General features: G+C 55.9%; 7 protein-coding genes across 7 annotated transcripts; 2 read left to right on the forward strand and 5 right to left on the reverse strand.

Moving 5' to 3' along the window:
* The first annotated feature begins 64 nt into the window (after window positions 1–64).
* On the forward strand, window positions 65–3,938 carry L969DRAFT_98315 (uncharacterized protein). The gene is made up of 4 exons (XM_014714766.1): window positions 65–1,172; window positions 1,222–1,721; window positions 1,772–3,376; window positions 3,432–3,938. Exons 1-4 carry the CDS (start codon window positions 251–253, stop codon window positions 3,639–3,641), a joined length of 3,237 nt encoding a protein of 1,078 aa, XP_014570252.1. The 5' UTR covers window positions 65–250; the 3' UTR covers window positions 3,642–3,938.
* Window positions 3,707–5,311, reverse strand: L969DRAFT_92909 (uncharacterized protein; the record flags this gene model as incomplete). Its single annotated transcript, XM_014714767.1, has 2 exons — window positions 3,707–3,959; window positions 4,011–5,311. 2 exons carry the CDS (start codon window positions 5,309–5,311, stop codon window positions 3,707–3,709), a joined length of 1,554 nt encoding a protein of 517 aa, XP_014570253.1.
* Window positions 5,312–5,529: 218 nt separating this feature from the next.
* Window positions 5,530–7,046, reverse strand: L969DRAFT_45472 (uncharacterized protein; the record flags this gene model as incomplete). The annotated part of the gene is made up of 3 exons (XM_014714768.1): window positions 5,530–5,791; window positions 5,844–6,580; window positions 6,636–7,046. 3 exons carry the CDS (start codon window positions 7,044–7,046, stop codon window positions 5,530–5,532), a joined length of 1,410 nt encoding a protein of 469 aa, XP_014570254.1.
* A 329-nt stretch (window positions 7,047–7,375) lies between these two features.
* L969DRAFT_45103 (uncharacterized protein) lies at window positions 7,376–9,017 on the reverse strand (the record flags this gene model as incomplete). The annotated part of the gene is made up of 4 exons (XM_014714769.1): window positions 7,376–7,658; window positions 7,715–8,466; window positions 8,521–8,705; window positions 8,756–9,017. The coding sequence occupies 4 exons, from the start codon at window positions 9,015–9,017 to the stop codon at window positions 7,376–7,378; spliced, it is 1,482 nt and encodes a 493-aa protein (XP_014570255.1).
* A 193-nt stretch (window positions 9,018–9,210) lies between these two features.
* Window positions 9,211–10,668, reverse strand: L969DRAFT_322436 (uncharacterized protein). Its single transcript, XM_014714770.1, has 5 exons — window positions 10,477–10,668; window positions 10,396–10,413; window positions 10,227–10,342; window positions 9,955–10,174; window positions 9,211–9,897 (listed from the first exon to the last, which is right to left on the reverse strand). The coding sequence occupies exons 2-5, from the start codon at window positions 10,401–10,403 to the stop codon at window positions 9,525–9,527; spliced, it is 717 nt and encodes a 238-aa protein (XP_014570256.1). The 5' UTR covers window positions 10,404–10,413; window positions 10,477–10,668; the 3' UTR covers window positions 9,211–9,524.
* A 622-nt stretch (window positions 10,669–11,290) lies between these two features.
* On the reverse strand, window positions 11,291–15,023 carry L969DRAFT_85502 (uncharacterized protein). The gene is made up of 4 exons (XM_014714771.1): window positions 12,148–15,023; window positions 11,907–12,099; window positions 11,505–11,858; window positions 11,291–11,456 (listed from the first exon to the last, which is right to left on the reverse strand). The coding sequence occupies exons 1-4, from the start codon at window positions 14,594–14,596 to the stop codon at window positions 11,336–11,338; spliced, it is 3,117 nt and encodes a 1,038-aa protein (XP_014570257.1). The 5' UTR covers window positions 14,597–15,023; the 3' UTR covers window positions 11,291–11,335.
* Window positions 15,024–15,095: 72 nt separating this feature from the next.
* L969DRAFT_45603 (uncharacterized protein) lies at window positions 15,096–18,040 on the forward strand (the record flags this gene model as incomplete). The annotated part of the gene is made up of 3 exons (XM_014714772.1): window positions 15,096–16,245; window positions 16,402–17,913; window positions 17,967–18,040. Coding segments are annotated over 3 exons (2,736 nt in total), but the record flags the coding sequence as incomplete, so codon positions are not given.
* Between the last annotated feature and the right edge of the window lie 53 nt (window positions 18,041–18,093).

Here is an 18,093-nt window from a genome sequence, read left to right on the forward strand (position 1 = left end):
CTGTCGAGGCTCAATGGCCGCCAGCCGGCTCAGCTCGTTGATATGTTGACATTGCGCCACGCGTCAGGACAATATCAAAGACAAAAGCGACTCGCCAGCCGAGCAGTGTGTGGTCAGGTTGAGCATGCACGGGCAGCAGTCGATCTCGAACCAGTCACAACACGCTCTGCTCGAGCTCCTAGCGAGCACGTGAGGCTTGTCGAAAGGTCAAAGCACATTCGCGGCATCTGGATCCCGTCAGTGCGCCGACATGGCTGCGGCACTCGCTCCTGCGCCTGTCGAACCCTTGCCCGACAATGCTGAGAGATTGTCCGAGGACAAGAGCCTGCCACCGACGCCGGCACGGAGAGAACCAATCGATAGGCGCGCGGTAAGCTCCTCGCCGAGCATTGACCGACGGCGTGCCGTCTCGCCCGCATTGAATACCAATATTTCAGCAAGCAAGACAGGCTTCAAAGCCAGGTTGCTCGGACGCTTCTCGCCAACGGTTGCGGGCCAACACCACCTGGTTTCAGCGGAGCGACCGTCGTCGCGTGCGCTCGCGACGAGTCCTCATTCGGCAGCCAAAGCAGACACAGCCTCGTCGGCTCAGGACGACCAAGAGACGATCCAGTCAGATCGGTCAACGCTCAAGGCGAAGAAGTCGATGACCTTCTTCGGTCTGGGACAGCCCAAGGGGAGCAAGTCGCGCGCGCAACAAAGGGCGAAATCCCAGCAGCTCGAGCAACGCCCCGCTTCTGCTGCTGCTACGCGCAAAACAGACACGACAAAGGCGCTGTCCTCTCAGCGAGATGGAAATGGCGTCAGCAAAAATGACGAAGAGACGCAGGGTGGGATGCGCAGGCTTGTGCGGTCTGCCTCGTCGCAAGCCAGAAGACGGTCTACGAGCTTTACTGGCCTCGGTCTAGGCACACATCCGCTCTCGTCGCAAGCAAACGACAGGAGCACGCGGGATAGATCCCAATCGGCTAGCTCAACACGCTTGCTGCACACTCATCGCACGCCATCGCCGGGTCGTAAGACTTCTGCCCGTTATGCGAGCACATCAACTGCTCCTTCTGATCCAGGCGAGCTCATCTATGGCTATTGGGGCATAGAGACGGCGCGCGACATGTCCATAGAGCGCGTCCACTCCATTGTTGCGCAATGCGCCAGCGAGATACGCTCGAGAGGTTTGTCTGTCACGATGTTGCGCCGAACTTGTCTGAACCGCTCTGGCAGGACTCGACTCTCCGCTGCTATTTTCGACGACGGCGATAGACATCACGACTGAAGGCGTGCACGCTCTCATCACGGCTTGCCATCAGCAGATGTCGGCGTTTCGGGCAGAAGCCGAATTTGCAGGACCACACGATCTAGCGGCCATGGTCAAGTACAGCCTAGCGCGCATTACTAACCAGGTCGGCGGCCACGGTTGCCTCACTTATGATCTTTACGAGATATTCAGAAAAGCCGAAGCTTCTACTGAATACAGAAAAGGCTGTCTCGCTTCGGTCTTGCTACAAGCGCTACCTGCTCCGAGCGCGGAGCTGATCAGAACGCTCCTTGAACTGTTCGCGTCTGTCATCGCCTACACCACAAGAAACGGCGCTACGCCACGCAAACTTGCAGCACTCTTCTCTGCCTATCTCTTTAGCCTTCCGGACACAGAGAACTTCGAAGTGACCTATTCAACTTGGGCGCGCATCTCTTGCGCAACCGAGCACATCATACTGGCTTTTGTGAGTTATACTCGCTCTCCGAAGCCAAGCCTCTGACATTACGCGGACAGATACGCGATCAGCGAGCGCGGCCGGCTCGCTTGAACGATTTTGTATCGGATTACCCGACTTCTCTCACGCTTTTGCCGTCAGTTTGGCTCGAGCGTGGTCGAGTCATTCAGGCCAGACGGTGCTCGCGCACGGTCAGATTTTCGTCTCAAGATCTCATCAAGTCGGCCGGCACCTGGGAACTAACCCATGCCGAATGGTCACAGCTAGCACATGCACCAACACCGTCATCAAGTGGCGCGAACGTGCCTGCATACACATCCTCATACAGGCACCTGCTCAATATACGCAATGACGATGACGAAGACGAGGAGGCCGACCTGCGATATAAGAGCGCGAATGACAAGGCTTGGTCCGCCTTCAAAGACGTCGGCTTCTCGGCCTCTTTGCAGGATCAGCTCAAATTCGATCTGACGGAGAGCGAACGAGCCGAACGTAAGAACAGACACCAGACTCTAGATTGGTCGACGTTCTCGTCAAGCGGCTTCTCTGATCGGGAATCTTACCTGCCTGGCGATCTCGACTTTGATACGAAAGTCTCGCAATCTGTCGATCATTGGCCGCAAGAACGCCGTGATCTGACAGCGCGAATGAGAAAGACAGAAGCCGGTCTGCCATCTTTTCCATACGATATCACGCCTCGCGAGCAGGGCGTTGTGAACGTTGACGAATTGTTCGTAGAGGCTTGGGCGGACGTGCTCATCTCATCTGGCTGGACCAGAGACGAGCTCAAGCCGACTTCATGGGCTCTCTTGCAATACAAAACGAGGCGTCATTCGGCTAATCTGGAATCATCTTTGCTAGGCAATGAAGCATCTGGCAATGCTTGGTACCTCATGATCGAGACGGTGCCTCAAGAGTACCTGCTCGATCTCGCAGAGGGCAAGGCTTCAAAGAAGAGCAAGCGTGTCTCGTTCTTCCGTCCGGTCAGACGGAAGAAGTCGAATCGCAACCTCAGGACGATCAACGAGATCAATGGCCGTTCGCACGATAGCCTACGCACCAAACAATTCGATGCTTTTCTTGGCTCAGAGAACACAAAGCAAGTCAGTCTAGATCGTAAACCGACAGCGACGTTGGGACACCAACCGTCACTTGACAGTCTAAACGAGAACGGCAGGCAGAATCGCAATTTCTCGGGCATTCGTGGCCTGATGCGCCGAAGCTCAAGCAGACCAGATAAGCGGCTGCCCACAGCCATACCATATAATATGCCCGCAGAAGATGTCGCTCCCGTGGCGCTGGCTGATATTTCGATCATGCAACAATCACCGTCATTTGTTTCGCCTGGCCCAGCACATTCAGATGCAGAAAAGCCTGCTTCACCCGGATTGGCAGCGCCGATGAATCCGACATCTTCCGCACGGACTCCACGACCCATGCCTGCAGTCGCTGATCTCTATGGCGGCATTGAAGATGAAGAAGCCAGTCTCGTCGACACCAGCAGGGCGACACTCTCTCACGAGGGCAACGACTACAGTCTTGGCGGCTCTGACGAGCCAGCCCAACATCTGCCGATACCTACTCCATCTCCTGGGACGCTAGCAAAAGAAGAATCGCCTGTGCTGGGCAGGCATACGCCAGTGCTTGTGGCTCCTGACGTGCCGGTGCGTAATTTCGTTTAGCCTTATTCACGTGCTGAAAGTATTCGCTAAATGGCAGCACGATGCAAATCGTATCAGTACGGCTACGCCAGAAAGTGGCACGGGCACCGTCGAAAGCAGCCCCGGCAGATCTCGCATATCCGCACTCATCGGTCTGTACGGAGGGAATGATACAGCGGCACCCCACCGATCCCACGCACCCGCGCCCGTGCGATTGAGCGAATATGGCTTCAACGCGTCAAGCAGCCCGGTACTTGGACAGCGTTAAGTCACGATGTCTATCCTTGTTGTCATGTCATAGCATTTGTCTAACAGCAACGCGGACGTGACCGCTCATCCGTCGCTCGTCTGGCTTACCGTCGTATGAACCTCGATCTGGTCAGATGTGAATGCATCCGGCTGTGTGTACTTGGGCTTCGACGAGTTGGCGCTCCCTGCTCCGGATGTATGTATGCCTGTCCAGACAGATGCTGAGCTTGTCGTCGGATCCTCATGGGCGCTCAAGGCCTCGTGTAATGTCATGACCTTGTTGTTCCGCCGCCAGATATATCGGCAGATTTGCACGCCCCTGGCTGGAATGATAAGCCTATTTACTGTCAGGATCACTGTCACGAGGAAGCTGCGCGACAAGACTCACAATAGATAAACCCAGCTGATAAGGCAGCCGACGACTTCGTTGGTCGGGAAATCAAGAAGAGCATCGAAAGGCACGATAGAGCCAAGGAGCGCGATTGCCATACCACTGATGCAAGTGATCGTGCCGATGACGATGACGACCGCCATGACGAGCTTGAGCTCCGCGAGACGAACCACATGTGCCCGATAGTTCGTATCACGACTCCTTTCGGCAGTTCCGTACGAAAGTGTGACCGTGAGCGCGATATCCTTCTCTGCATCTACATCGCCCTTGTCGGTGGTCGTCGATCGTATGATCTGCTCCCGGTGGTATCTCAGCGTCTCAGTAATGTGTTTGAGCAACAAGAGGCTCGAATAGTTTGCTGCCAGTCCGATGAAGAGCTTGAGGACCCATAGCGCATAGATACCTCGGATCATGCCGACAAGATGTCTCGAGCGAAGTATGACAGTATCGTAATCCGCATAGACTCGCGTCAGGACCATCTTTGCCGCTTGCGAGCTTCCGGCATACAAGCTCTGACCTGCCTGCAGCTCGCTCTTGATCTGAACGAACGAAGCAGTGATCCCGTCTAGTCTGTGATCCGCGACATTGCCGAGCGTGATGAGTGGAATGAGAATACAAGCGGGCAGGCCGTAAGCGACCCAATTGAGCCAGTGTGGGCTGATGATCGACTTGGTCGTCATCAGGGCGAGCGCCTGAGAGTTGACGACCACGTGCACGACATACGCTACCCAGAGAGGTACCCAAGTGAGGGCGTGCAGGGCGAGCTCACTGCAGCTGCCGATTTGCTGGACATACACACGACGGTATGTTTCGCCGGATGCTATGATGACAGCGCCAGCAGCTATCTCGCAGGCGGGCGCAAGCATGGGATTGACGATGATGTAATAGCCTTCTGGCCTTTTGACTCGCTTGCAGATGTACAATTTGCTAGACCTCATAGTCATAGACATGTGCACGGTCGTTAGAAGGATATGCACACTTGCCAGGGCAGTCAAGGCCCATAGTCTTGCCTCGTAGCCGCCAGTCGGCGTGGGGTGTATGAGCTCCTCGGATATAGCAATGTAGTAGTCAAAAGGATCTTGGCCAACAGGCACATCGGGCAAGCTCGTGGAGAGCGACGTCGGTGCTTTGACTGCAGACATGCTCGTTGGCGCAACAACGACGGAAAGCCTGTCTGACGGGCCGTGCTCGCGTCCATCGCCCAAGCCTGTTCTGGCCAGACTCTCGCGGACACAAAGAACGCTGGCAAAGTTGGCGACATAGGGACGGGATGGGAAGAGGAAGAGCAGAGTCGACATCTTGCCCAGATGTTCGGAGACTGGTCGCGCATTGATTTCAAGGTACGTAATATCAATGGACGCGACTGCAGCTCGAATTTGACCGGATTCGGGATACGCGCTCGAGCTCAGGATGGGAGAAGTGCAAAGGACAATGTCCACAATGCTACAGCGCGAGGCTCGACGGCATGAAGGCTACGAGCTCGAATGCAATGGTTCAGCCGCACGCAGGACACAGATCAATCGTCTGGCGTGCGGACAACGCCATCTGAACCGCTCGGTGGCTGCCAGAGGTCGGACGAGGGCTTCGCAGCGCGGGCGTTGATGGCCTGGGTGGGCAGCTCTAGCTTGAGGCCGAGAGAATCGGCTGATCCTTTCATCGTGCTAGCGTCCTTGTCGCAATCGTCTTCTGACCCGTTTACTTGAGTCACCTGGGCCTTTTGCCGCTTAGACTGAAGCAGATGTTGCGTGATCTGTGCTATCCTGGCAGGAATGATGAGTCTGCAGGCTATTCGATCAGCATGCGATACGATCGAGGCGATCGAGTACGGACATGATATACGCCCACGATATCCCCAGTGATACATATTCGTTGACTGGCCACCGATCGAGTGTTTCCGCCGGCCTGATAGCAGTGATGAGAGCGGCGACCAGGCTGACAGTACAGACGATCGTTCCGACGATGCTGAGCACAGCAATGGCCCATTTGAGGCCCGTCAGTCGCTGGATGCGAGTGGCCCGCTCGGCATCGCGCTGGATCATTGACGCTATCCCGCGACCTGGCTCAAGATGCTGTGATTTGAATTCGCTGCGGCTCACGTCCAGCGTGACCATCTCGTCGGGCACCGTCACACGTTGGGTGTTGCCTCTGGTATGATAAGCGAGCGTCGCAGAAATATGTTTGAGCATCGCCACGGAGAAGTACGTTCCAACGAGAGCGACGACGAGCTTGATGACCCAGGTCACTGAGATGGCTTTTGCGTAGAGAGCCAGACGATCTTCAGACTGCGACAGTGACTGCAGCTGCGGCGTAAGCGTCTGCAGATACGCTATCGCGCTCGCAGGATCAGTCTGGTAGAGCGCATCGCCTTGTCGGAGGTTGGTCTGTAAAGCATGTATGAGGTCGAGAATGTGCAGCCATTGGTGCCACGCAATTCCTGCGAGGGTGACGACCGGTACAAAGATGACAAAGGGCACGCCATACGCCAGCCAGGTGAGCAGATATGGGCGCACGATCGTCTTCGCTGGCATGATAGACAGCGCTTGAATGTTGGCAATGATATGACTCCACTGCGATCATCGAGCTTCAGCACAAGCGCAGATCATTATCACCAAAGGGACTAACGTAGGCTGACCAAAGCGGGACCCAGGTGAGCGCATGTAGAGGGACGATGCTGCTCAAGTCCCCTCGTCTGATGTAGGCACGATAGTACATTGCACAAGAATAGATGATCAGACCGCCAGAGAGCGTCTCTAGCATGAGCTCGAAAAGCGGGTTCATGGCGACAAAGCTGCCCTCGGATCGCTTGACGACTTTGAAGAAATAGAACCTACCCTTTGGCATCGAGACTATCATGAAGACGATGCTGACGATGATGTGAACGCCCGATAGCGCTGAGAGTGTCCATAGCCGTGCTTCGAAGCCGTGGCTGGGCGTCGGATAAAGAGTGCTCGCAAGATGACCTAGGAGCGCTTCGAAAGGGTTGACACCTGATGTGGATGCCGCCTGCAAGCTCGCTAATGTCGTGTGCTCCATGCTGGCTTCTGCGCCAGAGGCGTGGAACCTGAGCCTCGCTCGATAGTAGAGATTCCAACATCAGCCATCGCTTCGCAATCTGGCAAGACGAATGAAGCCAGGCAGCTGTCCCGCATGCTCGATGTAATGCTAGTGTATGGGGAAGAAGGAATCGAAGCAAGAAGGTTTGAGGAGAGTTCTTCTTAATTGTTTGCTAGCGGGCGCGCCTTTTTGAACAGCTCACGCCGAATGCGGCCAGGCGAACACGTCATCAAATCATGGTCCAATACAGCAATCGTACATTCCTCAAGCGACAGTACAGCAAGCAGCGTCACTGGCCGCGGACCATGCTACTCCGCTACTCGTGTCACTACGGTCTCGTCCACTTTGATGTCAGAGTCGGCAAGTGGCTGCCATAGGTCGGAAAGGCGCTTCGCGTCGCCTGACTTACTGCTCTGATCAGGCATCTCGAGCTTGAGCCCTAGCGAGTCCGCAGAATTGACGGCAGTGCCACCAGACAGCTGGCCCTTTTCGAAATCGTCAGAGTTGATCTGCTGTTGTGTCATCATCTTTGCCTCTTTGATTTGCATAAAGTGCTGCACGATCTGTGCGATTTTGGCTGGAATGATGAGCCTGTGTGCTTGATAGTCAGCGCGAGGACGTTTGCTGTGTATGTCAGAGGTACGCACAAGATGTAAGCCCATGAGATCGCGGTTCCACAGAACTCATCCAGCCAGAAAGTGGTGAGCACGTCAAGTGGTTTGATGGCAGTGATGATGGCAACGGCGATACCGAGTGTGCAAACGATGCCGCCAACGCCTAGCACGACGATGATGACCGATTTGAGCCCGGCCAAGCGGTGGATGTGGGCAGTATACTCTGCCGCACCCTGGCGCAGTGTGCTTGTCGCCCCTTGCGCGGGCCCCATAGATTGCGTCCCTAGCTGTGTTCCTGCCTGAGATTTTTCGTTCGGAATCGTCTCGTCACCTGTCAGGAGCGCTATGTTCTGCGATCTCCCACTTCGGTTGTAGACGAGAGTCTCGGACACGTGTTTGAGCAGGCTGAAATTGGCATAGTTCATTATGAGCGCCAGACCGAGTTGAAAGATGAAGATTGCAGAGATTGCGCGAACAAGGACGACATTGTACTTGATATAGCTTAGCAAGGCTTTGTAATCCGACAAGATAGGCAGGAGATTTGCAATGGCTGTCTGAGGGTTCGCCTGATAGGCAGTATTGCCTTGTTCGAGTTGCGCCCTGATAGCAAATTGCATAGAGAGGGAGACTTGCCAGCGGTGCTCGGCCATGCAAGAGAGCGTAATTAAGGGCGCAAATATGGCTACTGGCACGCCATACGCAAGCCAATTCAGCAGATGCGGTCTGACGATCGTCTTGTTTGACATGAGCGCCAGCGCTTGTGTGTTGGCAATGACATGTGTCCACTGTCAGCGTCTCGTCAGTGTCATGATCATATGCAGTGATGGTAGCACACTGACATAGGCCAGCCAGAGCGGAATCCAGGTCGTAGCATGCAGCGCGACAATACCGTTGAGATTTCCTCTCAAGACGTACGCATTGTAGTAACGGATGGCCGCGAAGATGACCATACCGCCCGCGGCAATCTCAAAGAACGAGCCCCATAGCGGATGAACGATGAAGTGGGTGCCCTCTGGACGTTTGACTGCACCAGCCCGTCAACGCTGCATTGACGAGCCCTGCGAACAGACGAACCTCGGCGAAGGAAGTGCACTTTGCCCGCCGAAGCCACTACAGACATGTAAATGATTGTGATGACGATCTGTAATCCGGCCAGGGCGACCAGCGCCCATGTCCTTGCCGTGAAGCCGCGAGTCGGGGGTGGATAGAGCAACTCATTAAAGGACGTGAGATATACTTCAAACGGGTTCTGACCAGGCTCGACAGTCGGCAACTGAGTCGACAGATAGACAGGCAGACCATCGGTCAGCAAATCCCTCATGGACGTGTCTGCCATGGTGTACTTCTCCGCTCGCCTGGGTCAAGAGGGCCTTCTGCCCAAGGCCACGCCCTGTATGCGAGTGCGCAGCGGGACGAACTTCTAGTCTCATATGGATGATGGTCATGCAATCTGACGGGAGTGCTGCAGAAGGCATCTGAGGACAGGCAATGATCGCATTTTCCGTCGTCACCTGCCGAAAGCGGCGACGCGTGCGCGTCAAGTCTTTCAGTTTACCCATGCCTCCTGCAGGCCAAGCCGAGCTAGATCCAGACTTGACGATCATCGAGATGCTCAATACCGCAGCACAAGATCGACAGAGATGAAAAGCTAACGTTTCGAGTGACAACTGCTGCTAGTATGGCGATCGTTTGCTCAGTCTTGAACAGGCTTGCGCGACATCCGTCGCGAATGTAGGGGCCTTTTAGGCAGCGACGGGTGCGGCTTCCGTAGCCGACGCAGCCTGTGCTTCGGTTGGCTTGATTTCAGTTGCTTGTTGTTCTGCGCAGATTGACTCAGCCACACTTAGCGATCTGCAGGGGCCCAAGGCCTACCCTGATCGGCAATGTCAGAAGTCCAGAGGGTGAGATTGTCACGTAGGAGCTGCATGATGAGCGTAGAGTCCTTGTATGATTCTTCAGAGAGGGTATCGAGTTCGGCGATCGCATCATCGAACGCTTGCTTGGCGAGATGGCAGGCGCGGTCGGGCGAGTTGAGGATCTCGTAGTAGAACACCGAAAAGTTGAGTGCCAGACCCAATCGGATGGGATGCGTCGGTGCGAGGTCGCTCTGCGCAATCTCGGTGGCCTGTTTGTAGGATTCGTGGGCGGCCTCAGAAGCGCCTGCTCGACCATCGCCAGCAGCGAATTCGGCGAGGTATCGGTGATAATCGCCCTTCCTGCTCGGCGAACAGGGTCAGTTTGTGCGCTGAAATGAAGGCAAAGCTTGGACATACATCTTGTGGTAGAAGACCTTGCTCTCGCCAGCTTGCGCAGAGGGAATGAGGTGCTTGTCCAGGACCTCGAGAATATCGGTGCACACGTCTGACAGTTCGGCTTCTACCTTCTTTCTGTAAGTCTTGATCTTGCCTACCTGAGCCTCGTTGCCCTTTGATTCCTCCTTCTGCTCGATCGAAGAGATGATACGCCAGGATGCACGTCTGGCTCCAATAACGTCTGCAATGATACCATGTGAGCCCTGGTCGCCCGAGATAGCGCCACGACGTACTCTTGTAGGCAACCGAGAGCAGATTACGCTCCTCGACGCTGAGCTCAACGCCGAGTTTGGCGACATCCTTCATGTAGGTGACCATCTCGTCGTAGCGCTCGGCTTGCTCAGCGAGCCTATGAGCATGACGAGGTCAGCGCAGGTGTGCAAAAGCATAAGAAACACTCGCTTGGCCATGTAGACCCGGCTATCGCGTTCCTAAAGCATTCAATGAGCTCTGTGTCAGCGACATCTTTGACCGGAGACTCACCTCTGTCATTATCGATAAATGCTAGGCTTTGGCCCGTGACGCGGCTATGGCTTTCTGTAAACTTGTATGAACTGCGTTAGCTCCATGTCGCAATGATCGTGGGGAGTAGCAAAGGTAAGGGGGGTTTGCCACAGCGGAGTGTAGCTTCGGACGACGCGCTGCTGGCATCGGATGCGCGAGGCAAGACACTATTGGGTACAGGCTGTACAGTTCGCTGCGATGCAGCCTTGCCTGTAGCACGCTTGCCTGCCTGGATCATGCTGACTTGGGACGCGGCACCAGCCAGGCGAGCGCGATTCTACTCTGTTCGTGCCTCCGAGCGATCGTGTTTGCACATGCCGCGTCAGACGGGAGTTGTCTTGAGACAGTCGGACCATTGTGCAAGCATCAAACGATGTCAAGCGGAACGATTGCTTGTTTGCCTGCTTGCCGCCGTAGCGGCGGTTTGACGAGATCGTCCGCCATAGGACACGCCGCGCGAGCTCGGCCAGCAAGCACAGTGAGCGATTCGGAGCTGTCCCGCAGCCTGTGCGAGCAGGACGAGCTCTTGCGCAATGTTGAGATGCTAGTACGCGGAAGAAGGAGGTGAGGACAGCTTGATGCCTTACCTGACTGGCAGGCCGCGATGACAGCCCCTCGTGGTGTGCAGGCGCTACTGATGCTATCGGAAGCTGACGACGCTCTGAAGTGCTATTGCGAACCTCTCAGAGGGTTAGGCACCGACAAACGAGCTCGCAGCGTCAGCGACTTGCGGCGCGAGCATGGGTGGCGCTCCCTCGTGGTGACGTGTCATCAAACAGCTTGACCGTCACAGCGCGTAGTCATGCATGAGCTCAAGATGCAATGTCAGGCTATTCAATCAGATCTGCGAAGCTTTATGCGCATGCCACTGTTCTCGACAGTTGTAGTGTGTGACGTGGCCGTGCGGCATATGAATGGCCACGACGGAGCTACCGAGCCGTTTGTGGCATTGAGGGCATCTGCATTTCACATCAGCTCACTGCCTTCCACACTGAAGCAGTACGAACAGTCTAGAGTCAGTTATGCGCACTCTCCGGCCTTCGAGAGCGGCCTTTTCGCGGTCGAGGCCGTCTCTGCGGGCAGCATAGACGTTCTTATCTAAAGACAGACCATTCCGTATTTCGCGACCGTGCCGCAAAGTCTTGTGCAGGAATGTTCTTAGATCACGAATCGTCATGACAGGTGGGAGCAGTTCAAGCGCCTCGATGGCGTTTATCTTTGTGCCCTGACTGGCGAGCAGGCTCAGGGCAGGCTCGAAGCGAGGATTTGCATCGTCTTTGGGGCGGAGGTAGAGCTGCAGCAAGACCGAGAAGATGTTGCCTGATGACGTTGTGCCGGATGCATATACTGATTGGCAATACCTGTCCAGCAGAGTCAGCTCAGCTGCGGAAAAACCGCCCAAAGCTTACGCCTCTGCTGCTGCGAAATCGCCGAGCCTATTGACGTAGATCCGTAGTGCGCCCTCGTGTCGCTCAAGTCGTCCTAGTAGTAGCGCCCTGAACTCGTAGAGGTCATCTCCTGGCAATCTGCTCAGAGTACGATCCGCTCGGTATTGCGTAGAAGTCTGCAGCATAGCAAGCAGCTTTGCGTAGTCTCGCGCATCTATAAAGCGTCATTCAGCTTGTTCGGACCATCGCAAGATGTTTTTACCTTTGCGCTGGAATTTAGGGGACGCAAGAACATTCTGGAGGTAGAGATTGATGAGTTGATCATGAAAGTCTGGCTCTGCGTCGTGTAGGCTGTAGATGATGTGCTCGAGGTATGCCGTCAGCGCTTCATCTGACACGGCGCGAAGATGACTGGCGACCTCATGGCGAGGCCAAGACTCGACGTCCTCCGAATCGGCAGTGAAGATTTGCAGGCCCGCTCCAAAATCGAGTGAGAAGACCCAGAGCGAGGTTTCGCAGACAAGCTCGATATTCTCTGCGCCCAGCCGATGCAGGTAGGCGACGGTGTCTTCGACTTGTTCAGCGACGGGCATCGACTCGTCTACTGTACGTCGCAAGAGCTCGAGTGCCTTCTTGTGCTGCTTCTTCACGCGGAACAAGTCGAGCAGCTCGTTGATGCGGCCATCGGCAAAGAGCAGATCTTCGACTTCGGAAGCATCGCACCAGTTCTCTATGCGACACAGTGGACCGAGCAAAGTCGGTCGCACGGCCAGATAAGACCTGAAGAGCGTGGTGTCCACGATCCTGGCGATTGTGTACAGCTGCTCGATCGATAGCTCCGTCAGGGGACCATCAGGCAAAGCAAAGGCAGCAGGCACGTCAAGTGGCTCGGTCTCGTCGCCAACGGAAGGCTTTGTAGAGCCTTGCCTGTTGCTCAGAGCTTTGTTGATGTTTTGGCGTCGGTCGGTGAGATATCGGATGAGGACCTCGATGCTTTCTCGCTTTCGCTGTTGAAGCTTGGCTTCTGCTGCTCGTTGGCCCAGCGAGCTTTGGCGGAGATCTGACTTGCTTCTCTTGCCCTTCAGAATCGAATCTTCTCGAGGACTGGCCTGATCAGGCGAGAGTGATCTGAGCGTCTCTGTCACGCTACCAGCATCGCTCTCTACGCTGTCAGCTTTCTTATTCGATGCCTTGGGGATCGGCAGCGCAGCAGCGGCTCGGCCGCCAAAAGTCGCCTCGCGCTCGTCGAATGGCTTATGCAGTTTGCCTGCTATAGCCTCTGTAAATAGTGAGATGACTTTGCTGGGATTGCTGTCGAATTGGATAAAGACATCGATTGCCGCATCCCATTGTCGGCGATGATCGAGCTGTTTGACTGCTGCAAGGATCTGCAACCGACGGAAGCGTGTCATCTTGTCCGGCAAGACTGATTGGTCGAGCGAGCCTAGCAGCGCAGATGCTTCTTGATAGTCCCCTTGCCGTGTGAGCTGGTCCAGCTGGGAGGACCAGGACGACATGGTGATCTGCCACAATCGTGTCCGACTGCCTCTTCCGCCCTGCGAATCTGTTGCGATCGATAGTGCATAGAGCAGTGGCCTCTGACCAGACGAGGCTGCAAGTGCTTTGATCTCTTCGGGTTTGGATGCCGAATTTGGCAGGGTGAGGCTTTGTACGAGCGAAAAGGTCTCTAGGGTATAGACTGCCAAGCCGGGCGTGTTCAGCTTTGCAGGAGCAGAAGCAGGCAAAGCTGATAGAAAGTAAGGCGAGCAGGATTCTATATGGTCAGGCGCGGCCGGAAAGGCCAGAGAGTGACTTCGCAAGCGTTTGCCTTGAGGATCGACAAGATAGCCTTGATCGTCTTGTACGATGAGCATCTCATCTTGTCTGATCGTGGCAGTGAGGTTACGTTGCACTCTGCCGATGCCGCCGATCCCTGTGTATCCTGCCGTCTTGATAGCAAGCCCGCCTAAGCCCAAGGTTGCACTTTGGCCAGCCGTTGCGTTTGCCATCAGACCGGACAGATTGACCTCGCTCAATAGAGGCTGGTTCGACTTGCTATTGGGCCTCAGCTTGACGAGACCGTAGGTCTGGGTCGAGTATCCGAGAAAGAGCGTCTCTGGATTTGGAAATGTCATTGAGCGGACCTGGTGAGGCAGGCTGAGCTCGAGTGGCTCTTGCCATTGGCCGTCGCGCCACCTGAGCAGGAGCAGCCGACGCTTGCACGTGACTGCCAACGTTGTCCACAGTACAATCTCTTCTGCTTGACTCTGTGCGGCGGCGCGTGCTTTGCCTTTGGCGACGGGCGACGCTTTTGCAGGCGTGACGGGCTGCGAGCGAGCCTGAGTGGCGAGGCGGAAGAGACTCGCTTGAGCCTTTGTCTGCGCACCGAGACTGGTCTGCAGATCGAGTGTAGTGAGATCATACAGCTGGACATTGCCGTCTGAGCGGCAAACGAGCGAATGAGTCTCCTTGAGTATGCCGAGCTGGTCGATCGACTTGGGCGCAAAGTGAGGCACGCTCTTCAACAAGCTGACTTTGTCGGCTTGTCCGCTTCCCGAAGCATGGGAAGTCTCAGTGTCGGATGGCAGGAGCTCATAGATGTACAGCTCCCCATCAGCGTTGCCAACGTAGAGCTTGTTGCCGTGATGGACCAATGCCTCTGCCCTGCCGCTGAGCTGGGCAAGATCCTCGCAGACGAATGCCGTGTGCATCTCATAGCCTATGCCTGCGAGGGAAAAGCGAGGTCAAGGTCTTTGGCGGATGCGGTCAGCTTGCGCGCTCGCGTTCGACTCAGTTCGACGTGCTTGTCCAAGGCCGTCATCACCCCGATCAAGCAGGCTCGCGCACGCAGACAGCAGCCGGCGGGATGTCGGATGACACCAGGCTGCCACCTGTGCGGACTCGGTCGATCAGCACGGAAGCGGGTGCATCTCGAGAAGCACGAGCATTGAGAGACGATGTCGCCAGCTCCTCATTCGCGCCTGCTGGCAGCAGCAGACCGAGACAGCCGACAGGGACCAGCTCGAGCACGGCTTCGAGGTCGACTGCTTCTCAGCAACGGCAGCACCATCACCGCGGCAGTACGTCGTCAGTCGGCTCCCTCAACAGTCTCGCGAGTCAATCAAGCTCTACCCGTGCGAGCGTGCGTACACAGATCAGGCCGCCACTCTGCCTTCTGCTGATCCACATGTTCGGCAGTCGAGCACTCACATTGATTCCTCGGTCACAAAGCTACTCGTCGCGACGAAACAGCTCCTCGAGTCCCTCACGCGTTGGTCAAGAGGCGAAGTTGACGAGGGCAGGGTGAGCGATATCTACGTCCAGCTCGGCAATGACTTCAACGCCGCTTGTGCTGCCTTCTCTCGTCAAGGCATCAATATGACCGACCTGCTCTCTGTACCAGACGATCTCAGAGTCTGTCTAGAGACCGCCCTGTCGGAAGATGCCAGCCCGGCCACGCTGGAAGTCTATCTGCCAAAGATACGCGAGATCATCATAGGCCTTCTGCAGGGTCTCAAAGGGAAACAGTCAGTCTATAGAAGCCTGACAGACGAAGCGACGCGCAGGAGGACTGCTTCTGCTGGCTCTGCCCAAAGGCCCCCCATCGACGTCAATCGTGACGTGCCGCCTCCGCCGAGACAAGCGCAGGAAGCTACAAACGGCCTGCCGCCGATACGTGAGGATGGATCACGCCCTCCTGCTGGTATCGAGAGTGTCCTGCCACGCCGAGCATCTGTCGTGCCGGATGCTTTAGCCTCTGGCAGTCAGCTGAGCCAGCTCGCCAGTCCGCCTGCGCGACAGACAAGCTGGTCTAGTACGCCGACACGAGGACCCGACACGCCTCCCAGGCGGCAGACCAGTATCAGCAGGGCTTCAGCTGGCAATTCGCTCACGCAAAGAGTGCTTGCTTCCGAATTGCCCACGCCGGAACGCCGAGCGAGCAGGTCATCTTATCAGAGTCCGCAGCTTCCACCCATCGTCACGTCCAGTTTACCGCTTTCGCCTACCTCTGCACCTGTCTTTGACGTCCCGGCATCAAATTCGGAGATGGAGAGGCCACCAAGGGCGCAAAGTCGGACACCGGAGACCTCTTGTTTTTCACCTGTCGACTCTGTCCGATCGAATTCTCCCCCAGGTGCAGCTCTACCACCACTACCGCCGCCAGAAACGGCAGCGCAGAATGCATCTCTTGAAGCTCTCAAGGGTAATGCGCTCGGACGCAGAGCTTCCAAACGCTTTTCTGCCTATACCATGAACAGAATGACGGGATCTGCACAATCTGCCACCTTGCCACCTTTGACCGGGCCGAACAGTCTCGCGACATTGGTCAGCAGATCGCCCAACGCTCCACTCGTGTCCGGTGCACCTTTGCCTGCCGAACAAAGCAGTCCATCTGCAGGTAGAGAGCTAGCGAGCGCTCGCAGAAAGCTCAAGCAGGATCGACCGACCTTCTCGCCCAACCGCAGCTTCACAGGAGCTTCTGCGACTCTAGATGACATATCAGAATCACCCTCAGCTTCGCCCAGGAACAGTACGACATCGCCGCGCGGTGAGCAGGTGCAGCCGGAGAGCAGCAGCCCCGTAGACGCGACAAGAGCGACGCAGGCCTCGCCTGCAGAGCCAGAGCCACCGGATGATATCACTCAAGCGTCAGAGACGGTCGAGGTCTCGGCGCAGCCTAAGACCATCTACCTGCAGCTGGGACGCGATGTCAAGAAGGCTCAGCTAGAAAGCGCACCGACACTGGCATCCTTGCGCGTGCTCTTCATCGATCGTTTCCAGTATAACCCTGGCCTCGGCGATTTCCCGTCTATCTACCTCCGAGACCCTGAGATCGGGGTCCAGTACGAGCTCGAAGATCTGTCAGACATCAAGGACAAGAGCGTTCTCAGTCTCAATATCGAGCCGCTCGATCAGGTCAGGCAGCAAATTGACTCTGGTCTTGCTTCGCTCGCGTCCGAGATCAAGGAGCTCAAAGCCAGCCTGGCTATTAGTACTGCACGCAATCGCGCGTCTTCGATATTGCCGATCCCTAATGGCATCGAAGGCACGCCCCCAAGCTCGCCCCGTGTAGGAGATAGGCTTTCACAGGCGATGGCGCAGAGGGTGTCGAGTCAGTCACGTAGCCGGCTAGCAGAAGATGCCAGCATCGACGCGACGCCGCGGCCAAAGACGATGCCTGAGCTATCGACGCCGTTGCTGACGGTAACGAGCGGAAACCCAGCGAGCAACAAGAAGATCTCTTCTGCGCAACTCAGGACGCAGCTCGATGAGATACAGACAGTGCGGCGCGACGTGAGCGTACTTCGACAAGTCTATGCTGACTTTGCAAACGATATGCGCACCTCTCTCGGCTCGTTGCGTGGACAAACAAGCCACTTCAAGCAACTCGCTACGACGCAGATGAGTGGCACGCGCAAGCTTATCGATACCGGCAAGACCAAACTCGAAGAGCGCACGCAGACACTGCTACGCAAGGTGGACGATTTGCAAGATACCATCGAAGATCTCAGGAACGACGTGATCACGCGAAAGATCAAGCCGAGACCGCAGACGCTCAAAGAGGTCAGGGTGGCCATACAAGAGACAAAGTCAGAACTGGGAGCCATTGGAGACTACGTCACTTCTGTCAAACCGATGTGGAAGAAGACGTGGGAGACCGAGCTGCAAAATATCGTCGATGAGCAGCAGCTCCTCAACCACCAAGAAGAGCTGCTCCAAGATCTCAAGGAGGATCACGTCAATCTCCTTGCCGTGTTCGAGCAGATAGAGAAGTATCTGTCTCTGCGCAAGACTACAGGTGGCTCTAGAACCCAGAGAGATTTCCAGCCGCCTGCTCCGGAATCGGGTCACGAAGGATTGACAACGGTGATGAGCGAAGTCAGGCAGATTGCGCCCGATCCGCTCAAGAGACTCAAGGCGATCGAGCAAGCCGAGAAGGCAAGAGAGAAGGGCCTGTCGAACAAGCAGGACGAGCTTGCAAGTCAGCTCGGCGAGTTTGTGGAAGGCAAGAAGCTCAAGAAGACAGGTGAGATCGCTTGATCAGTCCTTTGACGAGAATGCGAACTGAGCCTTGTGCAGGCGGTACGGAAGAAGCTGATCGCTTGCGTCAGGTAAGAGACGAAGCAACGCTCAAAGCCATGTTGAAGACCTAGATGCAATTGCACGGCTGCTACTGAAATGCTGACGCGCTGACGTCAAACGACGC

Source organism: Mixia osmundae, assembly GCF_000708205.1.
Source record: "Mixia osmundae IAM 14324 unplaced genomic scaffold scaffold_2, whole genome shotgun sequence".
Classification (NCBI taxonomy): Eukaryota; Fungi; Basidiomycota; class Mixiomycetes; order Mixiales; family Mixiaceae; genus Mixia; species Mixia osmundae.